The 14,525-nt window shown below is 37.5% G+C and overlaps 2 protein-coding genes across 6 annotated transcripts in view; one reads left to right on the top strand and one right to left on the bottom strand.

Annotated features, from left to right (window-relative positions):
• Nucleotides 1-2,418, bottom strand: part of anks1ab (ankyrin repeat and sterile alpha motif domain containing 1Ab) — a 32,248-nt gene extending 29,830 nt beyond the window's left edge. For 4 of the 5 annotated variants that reach the window (XM_043241870.1, XM_043241871.1, XM_043241872.1 and 1 more), the window contains exon 1: nt 704-1,166. In XM_043241870.1, coding sequence (XP_043097805.1) covers nt 704-970 — 267 coding nt within the window. In that variant the 5' untranslated portion in view covers nt 971-1,166. Of the gene's footprint in view, nt 1-703; nt 1,167-2,269 lie in introns of those variants that run through there. The other variant, XM_043241869.1, reaches the window with a different exon arrangement.
• Nucleotides 2,419-3,252: 834 nt separating this feature from the next.
• Nucleotides 3,253-14,525, top strand: ilrun (inflammation and lipid regulator with UBA-like and NBR1-like domains). Its single transcript, XM_043241635.1, has 5 exons — nt 3,253-3,528; nt 4,615-4,769; nt 5,078-5,275; nt 6,792-7,096; nt 11,538-14,525. The coding sequence occupies exons 1-5, from the start codon at nt 3,365-3,367 to the stop codon at nt 11,571-11,573; spliced, it is 858 nt and encodes a 285-aa protein (XP_043097570.1). The 5' UTR covers nt 3,253-3,364; the 3' UTR covers nt 11,574-14,525.

Raw genomic sequence — 14,525 nt, 5'->3', positions numbered from 1 at the left:
TTTTTTTTTATATCACTACTTGTTAGTGTTAGTTTTAGTTCTAGTGATTTTATTTATTCAGCTTATTTTAAAAAGTTCGTCTAATATATGTATTTCATTTTTAGTTATTTAAGCTTTATTTTAATTAAGAAAACCTTTTCTTAACATGACTTTATTGTGCCAGTGTTACACAACAAATATGAATATGCATTTCTCTGAAAATAAAATAGAAAAAAGTATATGTACAGTATAAATGTCAAGTTGTGTTATTGCTTTACTCCTAAAAACAGACTAATTACTTTAATTTGTCACATTTCCATGCTATGAGATGAACTGAGGTTTGAAACTGCTTTTTAAGTTTTTGTTTTTTTTGGACAAGGTTGACTTACACATGAACTCACACATGAACATTTATTATTATTATATTATTATTGAAAACAATAGTGCTGCTTCATATTTTTGTTGAAACAGCAGTGCATTTTTTTTCAGGATTCTTTGACGAGCAGCATTTTTTAAAAAGCTTTTGTAACATACACGCCTTTACCGCGTCCCTGCTTAATAAAAGCTTTCATTTCTCGCAAAACAACATAAAATCACACTGACCCCGATCTTTTAAAAGTGCATGTTCAAAGTAACTTTCAGTGTAAATTCAAAACTTTTAACGCGTCTGCTCTGCCTCCCCGAGAGGAAGTCTCACGTTCTTGTGCAGCTCATCAGCTCTTACCTCGTCCCATTCGGAGGCAAACGAGGGCATCTGCTCCATTTCCTTCCTCTCAGCAGCACAGTTGGACAGGGATTCGCTTCGGCCACCAAGAGGCCCGTCGTCCTCACAATGAGGGGAAGCCAGCAGGTCGGAGTCTGATTTAGAAAGGCTGCGTGCCAACTTCAGATGCCCAGGTGGCTTCCTCAAACCCTGGGGCGACGCTTCAGACGACCCGTCACTCTCAGTCTGGTCTGGACCGGCCTGAGCGTCTGGTGCGGGACTGGACATTCCTGGCCTTTCAGTCTGGAACAGGGCGAAGCAGGGGTCTGTCTGGGGGTCTGGACACAAATCCTCTTTACCTGCAATAAGCAGCCTATTAGTCCTCGTCCACCTGGTATTATTCAGCGTAAGCCTGTATTATCCATGGAATTAAACTTAAACTAGCAGCCTCCCGGATCCACAGCAGTACTAACCACCGTAAGCATTCGTGGTAGTAGTGTTTTTCAACCAGGGAGGGTTTAGGTGCCTGATCTACATTGTCACAGGGGTCCACCCACAGTTTGTGTTCCTCTGCCCTCCCCTTGCCAAGAAACTCCATGGGTTTTTTGAAAAGACTCTTTCCTTCCCCTCCCTCCCTCTCTCCCTGTCTGTCTCCCTGTCTGTCTGTCTGACTCGATACAGACGCCCCGGTTCTCTTCAGTGCATAACTGAACAATTGATTACAAATCAGTCAACAGCGTACATTAAAATGTGCGTAATACGGCTCGAAATAACAGAAAGAGCTGCGTTGCCAAGTATGTTTGCACATGCAAGGAACTGAAACAATGGGGATAGACCCTTAAGGGACGGTTGTTTAAACAATATTATCAAAATAAAAATGTTCTTATAAAACAAAAACAAAACAAACGTGTAATAACGTAATTCAAATAATAAAACATAACTCATGCATTAAAGTTTAATTTAATTTTATAAGTGTATTTTATTTTTTAGATTATTAAAGTTAAATTTAGAACAATATCTCGAAATATATTAACACTATTAATCTGTATACTAACTAATTTAAAAAAGTTAAATATTAAATTATGAATTAATTTAAATAGTACAATAAACGTTCAATTTGAATTGATTTACATAATAAAACTTCTATTAAATATTATTAAAATTTAGTTTAGAATAGTGTGCTGAAAAAGGTTATTTGCACTTTTAAATAACTTAATTTTATAATAAAACTAAATTAAAAAGTAATAATTTTGTATCTGAGCAATAAAATAAATTTGAATAATTAAATTGAAGCTTAATTGACAACAATTGACTTAATGTCTGTTCTTTATGGATAGGGTATTATCTACAAAATACAGCCGTGTAGAGAACACTACAAAGGATTCCGAATTAGTTCTGATTCTATTTTCCTTTTTAAATTTACACCATTAAATATATACCATCATCAAATGCTTTTCTACCTAAGTATATCACGGTGTAAGTGTTACTAGAATAAAATCTGCTCAGCCCTCATCAACAAGTAAAACATGCACGTGCAAGCACAAACACTTGAAACACACTCCTTCTGATTTATCTTAAGTTACTCACTCCTTCGTCTCCCGTTGTGGTTATAGTTCTCCCAGTCTTTCTTGTCATCTCACACTAGCTGACACAGCGATGGGTCCTAGATCCAAGACCTGGCCTTATTATTACTGACAGGCTGGCTAATCAGGTTACCGAGACACTCACACGGGATGGTGGGCCTGGTTTCTCATTTTATCTGATGCAAGCAGTGGGGTCATCCTCTGAGAAACTGGAATCTGAAATAACAGCAGTGTGTTACAATTATGCAGATAGGAATGAAATGCGCATTACACACTACATACAATAAATTAATAAATAAATGAAAATTGTTGTGATTATAACATTACCGAAGCCCTTGAATGCAAATGATTTCATGAATATAACCAAACGACATAATTTGTTTCAACACAAAAATAACAAATATATGCACTGGATATTTACTAATTTTTAAAATTCTTAAATACAAATAACTGAAAAAATATACATTATATATATATATATATATTATATTTAATAGTACTTTATATATATATATATATATTAAATACAATACAATTTTATTTAAAATAATTTAAATAAAAATCCAGTGTGCATTGTATTTCATTTTTACCTCATGCATATATATATATATATATATATATATATATATATATATATATATATATCTCAGTTGAAGAATAAGGGTGAGCCAATCATTATTATGGTATTCCGACAGTACTTTAGTAAGAGTGCACAACTTCATTACTTATTCATTAGTAATTTAGTGTTTACTGCGCACCTACAATGGCTTGCTTGACATACTATGGACAAACCACGTGAATAAAAAAGTAAAATTGCTTGGTAATCGTTTAACACCGTCGCATGTCCTATATGTGAAAGCAGCATTGCATGCAACCACACGACACTACACAGGGCCTAGAGTTCGTATGAATGCTCTGGATTACGACACGCCGCAGACACAGTCGAATAGCAACAGCTGACGTTCCCCCGCACCATAGTTACGTCGCGCGTGACGTCACGCCCCGCCCGCAGCCATGCGTACTGAGCTTGTTATCGGGTCGCTTGTTATGACTGGAGAAGGCCTCGGACTCAATTAAAACTTATCCCCGGGACAGCCGCATGCTCATGGAGGGCATGGACATAGACCTGGATCCGGAGCTCATGCAAAAATTCAGCTGCATGGGCACCACGGATAAAGATGTCCTCATCTCGGAGTTCCAGAGGCTGCTGGGCTTTCAGCTCAACCCGGCGGGCTGCGCCTTCTTCCTGGACATGACCAACTGGTGAGTCCGGGGACTCGGCCGCGGCCTAGTGCTGAACTAAACCGAAAGAGCTCTCCGCTGCGATTTCCTGCTTTAAAATGTCTTGCGTGTCATAAATAGCAACGCCAGGACAGCTGTCACGAGCCCAGTGGAGTTTAAATGGGTCTCAAGCGAAAAACACAACAAGCTAATGGCTAATTGACTGTTTGCAAAGACAGCAAATGTAACGTTTCGGCTCACGTGAACAACAAGTAATACGTTAGACGTTTAGCTCCTCAAAAATGAATTTTCTTAAATAATTTGGATCGTTTTATTCATGTCAGTTGTCAAACATTTAGCTTGTTTGTGCTAGTGGCTCGCTACAGCAGTGGTTGTGTTTCAAAACATTTCAAGATCCCTATCTGAGCAGCACGCCGGGGCTTTTCTGACCCGAAATGCTGCTGACTAGGATCGTGCGTTTAAAATGAAGTCTAGGTAGGGGCTCGCTGTGCTTTGAGACAGACATTGTCCAGTGTTACTCAGTCACGACTCTTCAAAAATAACATGTTGCTTAACCACAGTAATCTGTTGGGTTTCCATTGATAATAACGTGCACACTTTAGCGTTTATGCGTTCTTTACGTGAATTTGTTGCTCGTTGACATGGGTAGACTGTTATAAAGTTTCCTTCAGAGTTACGTAATGCACGAGTGTACTTTCATCTGAGGTCTTACACACAGGCCAACACAAGTTTGTCCCTCCCTTCTTTTGTTTTGAAGAGTACTTTACCAGTCAGTTTATTTGGTAAATGTAGTTAAGTTAAGTTTTATTTTTTGCATATTAAATACAAATATTTTAGGAAATACACACGATTTTAAATTTCTATTGCATGCGTGTGCTTTATAATAAATCTTCCATTATTTTGCTGGATCTGTGATGAATTGCTTGCGTTCCTCTTGCAAGCCACTGGATAAAGCAAAATTTTGAATGGCATCAGCTTTATATATTCGATCTATTGGCTGATTGATCTGCTTTTTGTCAATTTCATTTGAACATGTTGTTTTGTTCTCTGCAACTGCATTGTCATTGAATCTCCAGTTTTGATCGGTCTGTATTTGTGTCTTATCAGGAACCTCCAAGCAGCTATTGGTGCGTATTATGACTTCGAGAGTCCGAATATCAACACGCCGTCAATGTCTTTTGTGGAAGATGTGACGATTGGAGAGGGGGAGTCCGTTCCTCCTGACACACAGTTCACAAAGACATGGAGGATACAGAACACGGGTAAGTTTACTTGCTCTGGTTGAAGATGTGAAGAGTCCGAACACCTGTGTTTTATGCTTTCACAGACCGTAATTCAAAATGGCATGACTTACGTCTTATTTATGTATTCTGTAATACAGTAATAATTCATGTTCGTAATGATAATTTAATACTTTTTTTCTTCCACTTTCCAAATTATGGATTATTGTTTCCTAAAATGAACGGATAGCAGAATATTAATAGTAGTTTTGCCTCTTAAGGATTGATGGTCTTGTTTCCTCACACCTCTGTTCTGTCAAACTTCAGTGTTGTTCCTGTGTTCGCTGCAGGTGCAGAGTCGTGGCCCCCAGGTGTGTGTCTGAAGTATGTTGGCGGGGATCAGTTTGGTCACGTGAACATGGTGATGGTGCGTTCTCTGGACCCACAGGAGATCTCAGACGTGAGCGTGCAGATGCGCAGTCCGGCCGTTCCCGGCATGTACCAGGGCCAGTGGAGAATGTGCACTGCCACCGGACTCTTCTACGGAGGTGAGATGGGCCTTCTTCGCATATCCAGGTTTCTCAGCACGGTTGGGGTAACTTGAAGAGCACTGTACCGTAAATATATTTGTTGCATTCGCATTTGTGACACTGGACCACAAAATACATCATATAAAACACCATCTGCATGAATAAGCTTTCCATTGATTTATGGTTTGTTAGGATTTGGCTGAGATACAACTATTTGAAAATCTGCAGTCTAAAGGCCCGATATACTTTCTTATCTTCATCGTATCTTTCATTCATCGTTTGAGAGCAAAAAGAAGTTTGAAAAGCGTGCTACTTTTCCTTTCGTTCTTTTCATGGCTTTGGAAAACTTGCATCTGATGTTTCTCTGCGTTACTTTTTGCACAACTCTGGGACGTTGACACAAGCTTCGTTGTAATTTCTTTGTAGGAATTAATTGCTTTGGGTGAATTTTTAAAGTCTCTCCGTGGGCGATTGTACAGGTGTGGTTATATCTGTGGCAGCTGAGCTATAGTGAACTCGGCTGAATGAGAAACAAACCGAGAAAAAATTCTGCATCAAAGAAGGTGGAGTTTCAACTCTCCGAATTTGTAACCGCCTCGGACCAATGGTAGCTCAATGGTGTCAAACTCCCCAAAAAGTTAGCTTTTGATTTCTAATTCGCATTAGTGTTAGGTTTTTTTGGGTTTTTTTTTTTATAATTGTATGCAAAGGTAATATCATACAAAGACTGGTGTTATAAATATTAAAAAACTTTCAAGATTTTACGATATTTATGACTGTTAAATGCGTCATCACAGTTTTGTAAAAAAGGGTCCGTAAATCTACAAAGTTTAATATTTTAGGCTAAAATTCAACTTTTTAAAATGCATAACATTATTAGGAAAATTTGCAGAATATTTACTCGTATATTAAATATTTAATAGTATTTAATATTTCAGCCTATCCAAGATACAATCATTTTACCAGTGAGACTAAGCAGTGGTCACATACAATAGTTTATGACGTTATTACTTATGTCAATAATTATTATTAACTCAATGCATCATGCAACAAAATATTTAAAGGAATGGTTCGTCGAAAAAAAGGAAAATTTGTTGAATATTTACTCGCCATCCAAGGTGTAGATGAGTGTGTTTCTTCATCAGAACAGATTTTGACGGCACCCATTCACTACAGAGGATCCATCGATGAGTAAGGGATGTAATGCTCCAGATCTGTTTTGATGAACAAGCCAACTTTTAAACTATTGAGCATGCAAGCATTAGGCAAGAACAAATGTTTTAAAAGTAAAAGTTTGCCCAAAAAGGAGAACACTGTGGTCATTTACATTTCTGTGGAGATATGCAGTTTAGCTTCATTCATCCTCAAGCTAACTTCACCCTGTATCATTTTCTTTCTGCGTACTGAATTCTGAAAATAGTACAGTTAGTATGATAGTTCGCATTCGGAGTGTTAGAGCACAAGTTCTGAGTACTACAACCAACTTTGGTGACTTGAAGAACATGTGGCTCACCTCATTCCCCTTGTTGTGCAGATGTGATCTGGGTGATCTTGAGTGTGGAAGAAGGAGGCCTGCTGGGCGTCACACAGCAGTTATCCTCCTTCGAGACAGAGTTCAACACGCAGCCACACCGCAGTCTGGAGGGAGACTTCAACCCTTTCGCCTCACCACAAAAGAACAAGCAGGACACCAATGAGGATAATCTAAAAGACCCCGGGGGCCACTGGGAGGCCCCTCTGGACTCCATTCAGCAAGATCAAAATGGACTCAATCACAGCTCTGTAAATATTACACCAAATGGTCTCCAAAACAACTTATCAGTAGTGACTTACAGCCAGGTATGTATGCCGTTTGGAGTATTTCCAAATAATTAATTGAAACAGACTGCTTGTCAGGAGTGCTATTGATAATCGGGATAAAGGGGTTTCGCATTTTGCAAGGGGTTTGGTTTTAGTATAGCATTATAATACTATGCTTATTTTAATTTTTTTTTTTCTTTAAATAAAAAATCTCATGTATTGTTCACATTTGAGGCTTAATACTATAGAAAAGTGATACTACTTTTGTAGTTTAGCTAAATAAATATGGAATGCGGTTGAATCATGGTATAAACATTAGTCAATGTAAACTGTGATGATTGTAAATAATAATCACATTTACAATTTCAAGGGATTAATCGACAATTATATCATAATCATGCAGCTCTTGATGTTTAATGTCTTGGTTAGTATAAAAAAAATCTGACCCCTAACATTTTAACGGCAGTATATATCTGTAACAAAATCATCACAGATATTTAAATATTCAGTATCACCCAGCTGAATGATATAAATGATTATGTCTAGTTTAGTAACCCAAAGAGCCCAGATCTGTGATCCTAAAATAAATGTTCATGATTAAGTGGCTTTTTCCAAAGGTAAGTGAAAAGGTCAAGCCAAGATGGGTTCAGAAAACCAAGATTAGACACTCAGCAGGTCTTTTCAACTCCCTCTCAAAATCTTCCTTTCATGCCAAAAGTCTACACTGGAAACTTCTCAATGTGCTGACCGCCGTATGATCTGTTAGCACAGAAGGTCATGTAACAACAATGTGTCACCTTTTTGTTCCCTGCCCTGTTTTGTGACATCTCACCAAAGAAAAGCACATTGTGATGATTCACCGTGTTTGGTTACACCTTTCCTCATTCCGCTCGTGTGTGATACAGCCGGGGATAAGAGATACAGCCCTTTGATGATTCAGTAAATATATAATAATTCTAAACCAATCTGCTCTAAAACGTCTTATGAATAATTTATTTATTTTTGGGCATTTGATTCAGCAGTAGTCTTTCAGCATATTCAACATGTTTAAGGTAAAAACTCGATTTTACTGCTTTTGTATTCTTTTATATATTTCATTATAGCAGTACTGGGTAATACATTGCAATATTAATTTTATTATATGATTAAGTGGTGAATTCTACAAGATTTTAATGATTATGCAAAACCAATTCTTAAGAACTGATTGATTGAAATAGTTCCCAAACCCAGCCAACAGCATTTTCCTGGAATACTGGAAAAACCTGTACCGAATTTCCATACAGATAGCCAAAAAGGGCTGATTGGCTCTCTGCTGACATTATTGCTGACTCGTGACTCCAGTAAGTGTGGGTTTTAGCCCTGTCAGACTCTTTATACCAAAGTTATTGATTTCAGACATACCAAAAGGTCTTCAAACAACAAAATGAACTTTTCAACCCATTTGTGCAACTTGCCTTGTAGAATAAAATCATAAAAGAATCCGTGAATGTCAATGTAGAGGCTGTTTAATTGGCCCTTAAGGGCCCTAAACTTTGCCTCTTGGCCACAAGATGGAGTTCCATACAAGCATGTGAGCTGATGAAGAAAAGTTATTAAGCAGTTAAAGAAGTCACTGCTGAAATCCCAGGTTGCTAACAGTAAACCCGTTGTGTATATACACTATATTGCCAAAAGTATTGGGACACCCCCTTCTAATAAACAATTTTTACTATAGTAATACAAATCTTAAAGCTTACAAACATACAGTGATATTGAATTGTGTATGTTATATCTTTCCAAATTATTTTATAGCAATAGTTTGGACGGGACCTTTTTCTATTCTAACTTGACAATTCCTCTGTGTTGCCTCAAGGTTCAAAATGATGATTAATTCAGTCAGTGTGGAAGAACTTGACTAGTCTGCAGAACGTAAAGTCCTAATTCCAGCTGAACACCGCTGGTGTGAGTTTAAATGCAGATCTTGAGCCAAATCACTAAACACCAATGACTGTATGGATACAGTCATTTTATAGATACCTCTAAAACTGTTGCAGCAGAGATGAAATACCATTTTTAAAAACAGGGATTGTGCTCCCATCTTTGTTGCCACAGTTTTGGATGTGCCTTTTTTCTGTTAAAGAGAAGGGGCTGTCACAGTACTTTTGTCCATATAGTGTATATATGTACAAGTCAGTGGTGTTTAGTGATGAGTTTTTACCTCAAGGTCTGCATTTAAAGTCACATGAGAGGTGTTCATCTGCGATTAAGTGTCAGGACTTTCTGAAGTTCATCCACAGCGACTGAATCAGCCATTTCTTTTTGAGCCTTGTCTTATACACAGAGCACATTGTCATGTTACAATAGAAAAGGTCCTGTCCAAACTGTTGCTACGGAATTAGCAGACAATTCCCTAGAATATCACTATATGCTTAAACAATAAGATCTGTACTTAATTTAAAATAAGTAGTCAAAGCTGTTCATTAAAGGAGGTGTGCCAATGCTTTTGGCAGTATAGTGTATCATCCCAGTATAACAAACTTCAAAGTTATAGTTGTTTGCTTTAACAAACACCGTGGGGCTCTTTCTTTACCATTGGCTGAAAGTCTGATGCATAAGGCACACAAGATGCCTTGACACCAATGTCCCTAATGAAAGAAATTTATAACGCTCATCAGGATCAACTAAGGAATGGATTTTCAAAAGTATGAGATATATTTAAAGTTTGCAACATAGCCTCTTCAAAATACGTAGTTGTACACACAAGGCTGTTATTATGCCGACATTTCCACACCCCAGAAAGCGACGCTAAACCAAACTAACTGTGATTGGTTGTTTGTCAGGTCAGTCAAATGGCCTCATGGGCTGGCCTTGGCCAATGAATGCTACCGTGGATTTCAGACCTTAAGCCAGGGGTTTCAAACCACAGCCCTGCACATTTTAGCTCCAACCCTAATTAAGCACACCTCATCAAGCTAATCACGTCCTCAGGCTTAATTAAAAACTACATTGTTTTTGTGTTACAGCAGGGTTGGGGCTAAACACTGCAGGGCTGTGGCCCTCCAGGAGTTTGACACCCCTGCCTTGAGCCATCAGTCTGAAGATCTGGCTACGTGAGGCTAGGGGCAGCTGTCTGGCTAAGCTGAGCTTTAATACTGACCAATAGGAATCATTGACACTCTTATTAGTCCAAAAATGTATGTATATACGTGTATGTATATGTATGTATATATATATATATATATATATATATATATATATATATATATATATATATATATATAGATAGATATAGATAGATAGTGATAGATGTGTGATATATAGATAGATAGATAGTGAGAGAGAGAGAGAGAGAGAGAGAGAGAGAGAGATATTTTAACATGTGCTACATTCAGTTGATCAGTATGCTTTTTTGTAGAACATTAAACCATTACAAATTACAATCTAAAATTGCTCTTTGACTAGAAGTTAAAATCACTTAACATGAACTACATTGAGTTAGTAGGGCTATATTAGCCAGCTTACATTTGATTTACAGTTACTGCTATCATAAAAATACACTTATGTTAGATTCAATTTCTACTTGTGTCACATTTAATGTCCAACAACAAAGATTTCAGCAGAATGTATATTAAAGTGAGAATTATTGCACTATTCTATGCTGCTCCATCTGTGTTGTGCGCAGCAGTGCTCGTTCACTCGCGTAAGCCTCGTCCACTCCTGGTGCCAAAATTACATTTTTGCATGTCTTTATAACATTTACAGATGAAAAAATATACATGTGACCTGTCTGTTATCCACTCAGGAAAACACGTCTTAAATGCATTAAACAGCACAAATATTCACTGTTTGACATTGTGGATCGATTTGATCCATGATCGATATTAATGGAAAACTCCACTTTTTCCCCACAACATGACTACAGAAGAGTGAAGTTTTAAATAGGAAAAATATTGAAACTCTCTGTTGATTTTTGAACGTGATGCTACTGGTCTAACTGGATTCAATGATCTATGCTAAGCTATGCTAAGGAGGAGTTGGAGAATGAGCCTATTTGAGTGTTCCTTTAAGGGCAGCTTAAAATTAAGCATGCACATCAAATTCAAATGAAATACTGTATCACTAAAGCTAAATCAAATTAAAGAGAATGCGTGAACTAAAATTGTCAGCTTTAGTCCTGATTGATTTGTTAGGTTTTTTCAAGTCAGGTTTTGGACTTCAGGCGCCACTTTTCTTAGCGTCTTTTATGAAACTGCCCCCTGCAGGTCAAATATCTGTGTATAATTGGGTTTTGACTCTCTTAGTTGTTCATCGCTCATTATAACTCTCTGAGTAATAATCTATGTGGCAATGATAATAGTAATCGCATAGACTTTAAGCCAGAGATTTGGGCCTTTTTTTTTGTTTTGTTTTCGCCCAATTTTTTAATGATTTTTTAGAAAATGTATTTAACAGTGGTCTTTTAACATTAGTGCTTTATCTTATTGTTTCTGTTTCGTTCCAGGGCATTAATGGACCCTTCCCATTCGGACAGTCTTAAGACACAGAAACCACCTGGTAGCTCATCAGAGCTGCTGCTTTTGCCCTTTTCCAGGGTTCAGTGAGAGGAGGAACAGATTTACTCTAAAGACTTGGTGACCCTTCCTCTCCCCCCGACGCACCACATCATCACATAAATGTGTGGACAAATCTGTTTGGCTCCAAATCAATATTGAACCAACACCTGAGTTACGCATGTGTGAATGCTAGATTTAGATGAGTGCTAGAAATTCTAAAGAGATATAATGAAAAATACACCATTTTTTTTTATCTGTATTGTCACATTACAGCGGTAAATTCAGATGTGTGAGTGAGTGCACGACTGCACAAGACAAAGAGAGGCAGGACGGGTGGATGAGTGAATGATGAGTGCATCTTATGAGAGAGTCATGTTTCACAGTAAAATCAATAGGAAAGCATAAACATTTTATATTTTGCACACAGAAAATAAAACATGTTTTTAAGACTTTTATGATAGATTTTGCCCCATGACAATTAAGTACATTATCCCCCCCAAAATGTATTACTTTAATAAAACATGGCTTTTTTGTTGTTGTTGTTAATTCAGTTGTTCTCACATTTAATTTTACAATTGCACTAATGTTTTATAAGCCTGATTTAAATGCAACCAATTAACATATGGCAAAAAATAAGCATTTGCATTATATCGACAAAGGGAATCTTAATAATAGTCCTAAAGCAGATTGAGTTTTCTTTAAGCAAAATACAAATTTTTATTTCTTCCTTTTGGTTTTGCGGTGAAATATGACCAGGGTTTGTTCTTGACAGGTTTTTGCGGTAGTCACCTCAATATGTGTGCGACAGCCATGCACAAAAGCCATCAACAAAGAATTAATGCCTGTCAAGTAGTTTTATAATTTTTCATCAATGTTCTCTGACTTTTTCTTTACAAACTGAGGAGTTTTGAGAAAAAAGGTCAATGTGCCTACTTGGAGGTTCAATTGTGTAACTGCTTTCATATGGTCCTTTGCCAGCCACTTGTAATTGTTTATTACAAAACTGTTCTCTGGATTCAGTAAAAAAACAAAAGCCCAGCAACCTGTACAGCGTACAAGAGCACATTACGTCTCATTATATTGAAGTATACATCTGTACTGCCACCACAGGTCAAGTCATAGCTGTCGTCAGAGATCTTGTTGCTGTTATCATATTTGTTTACATTGATGTTGTTCTGGAGTTTCAGAGTGCTGATGTTGGTTTTCCACTTGTAATGACTCAGTCCATCAGAGATGATAGCAAGCAGATGTGGCTTTGGTTCCCTTGTTTACTGACCTAAGAGTTCACAAGCACGTCATTGATTTTCCCAATCATACATTTCTGTCATTCACCTTGACCTACGATGGTATTAAGCCGTTTTAAATGAGCTGAGGGTGTTTTAATGAGGGGGAAAGTGTGAGAATGAGTTCATTTTAAAGGAATATTTTGGGTTAAATGCAAGTGAACGTTGCCTGTGACAGAAAATAGTTTGGATATGTACCTCTCTACCTGAAAATGCATTGATATGTATGTGCCTGCAATTGAAGTCTGTGGTATTTGCACTACTTCCATTGAAAGGGCATTTCCCTACACACTTTTTTTTTTTATGTTTAATCTTACTAAGGTACCAATAGTTTTCTGTTGTAACATTTGCATTTATCCACAAATATTCTTTTTAATTTGTATCCTTGAGTTGTTGCTGTATGTTGAAATGGCAGATTTGGAGCTGGGACGCTTCAAATAATATTTTAATGCGTAAAGGAGTTTTGTGGAGTTAATTTGGTTTAAATCGTGCCTCTGTGTTTGGTATGACGGAAAGCTTCTTGGATGTTTATATCTTGCTACATATATCTGAAAGGCTGTTTTACTTTCGCTGCAATGGTTAGGCAATTTCTAAGACATAAACAACAACGAAAAGTTAATAAGTCTCTTATAATGTTTTTCTTTATTGGTCCGTTTACTGAGATAAAAGTTAGCTCACGAAGACAAAATGGTTTAAACCAGGGGAGTCGAGACAAGTTGCTGTAGGGCCACAGCCCTGCACAGTTTAGATGCAAAACTAATTAAACACCTGATCCAGCTAATCAAGTCATTAAGGCTTATTTGAAAACTACATGGTATGTGTGTTGGAGCAGGGTTGGAACTGAACACTGCAGGGCTGCGGCCCTCCAGGAACCGACTTTGACACCCCTGGTTTTAAACAAATTAGCTGCTATCCTCAAGCAGTATGCAAATCACTGAGCCCAAATTGACCTTTACGTCAGGGTAACAGAGATTAGTGTCAGCTTGTCCTGTTAAATTTAACACATCAGGCAATTCTTGTCCGTTTCCCCCCAGTTCTATGCACCTGGAAAATTTCGCCATTAATAATACCAACGTTGCGTCCAGTGTTTTAGAAATGCTGTGGCTTCAGCTTTACATTGCAAATGATCTATGCAGTGTTTTAAGGGACAGTCCCTTCATATTCCAAAAAGTTGCACTCACAGTTGAAGCATAAAAGAAGCTAATGTTCTGAAACTGGTCGCCGTTAGGACAGAAGTATACTGACGTTTCGCCTAATGCTCAGCCCATAAACAGCTCACTGGATGATGTGAAGTCATCAGTCAAGTCTTCCTGTGAGCTGTTCTTAGTGAATGTCCTCATCCCAAGCGCTGCACACTTCACGGCCTCCTTCCAATTTATAATTACACTCTGGATATTTTTGTTTTTTGTTTTGGTGTTGCTTATGCATGTGAGAAGTGTGATTGATTCATTGCTGCATTATTGTCTTTTTTTCAGATTTTTCTTTTTTTTCTGTTAGATCTGTTGGGTTTTCTGCACCGTGGCATGGTGTATGACTGAGCGGAGAGTTTGCATAGAGTCCTATGATAGCACAGTGAAAAAGAGAAAATATGAAAAGCCTTTTCCTGTATGTATAATTGAACATTTGTATGATTAAATTAACACTGAAACATGA

This window comes from Puntigrus tetrazona, chromosome 6 (genome assembly GCF_018831695.1).
Source record: "Puntigrus tetrazona isolate hp1 chromosome 6, ASM1883169v1, whole genome shotgun sequence".
NCBI classification, from domain to species: domain Eukaryota; kingdom Metazoa; phylum Chordata; class Actinopteri; order Cypriniformes; family Cyprinidae; genus Puntigrus; species Puntigrus tetrazona.
The sequence above is the reverse complement of the archived record's forward strand: the minus strand, read 5'-3'. Positions and strand labels throughout refer to the sequence as shown.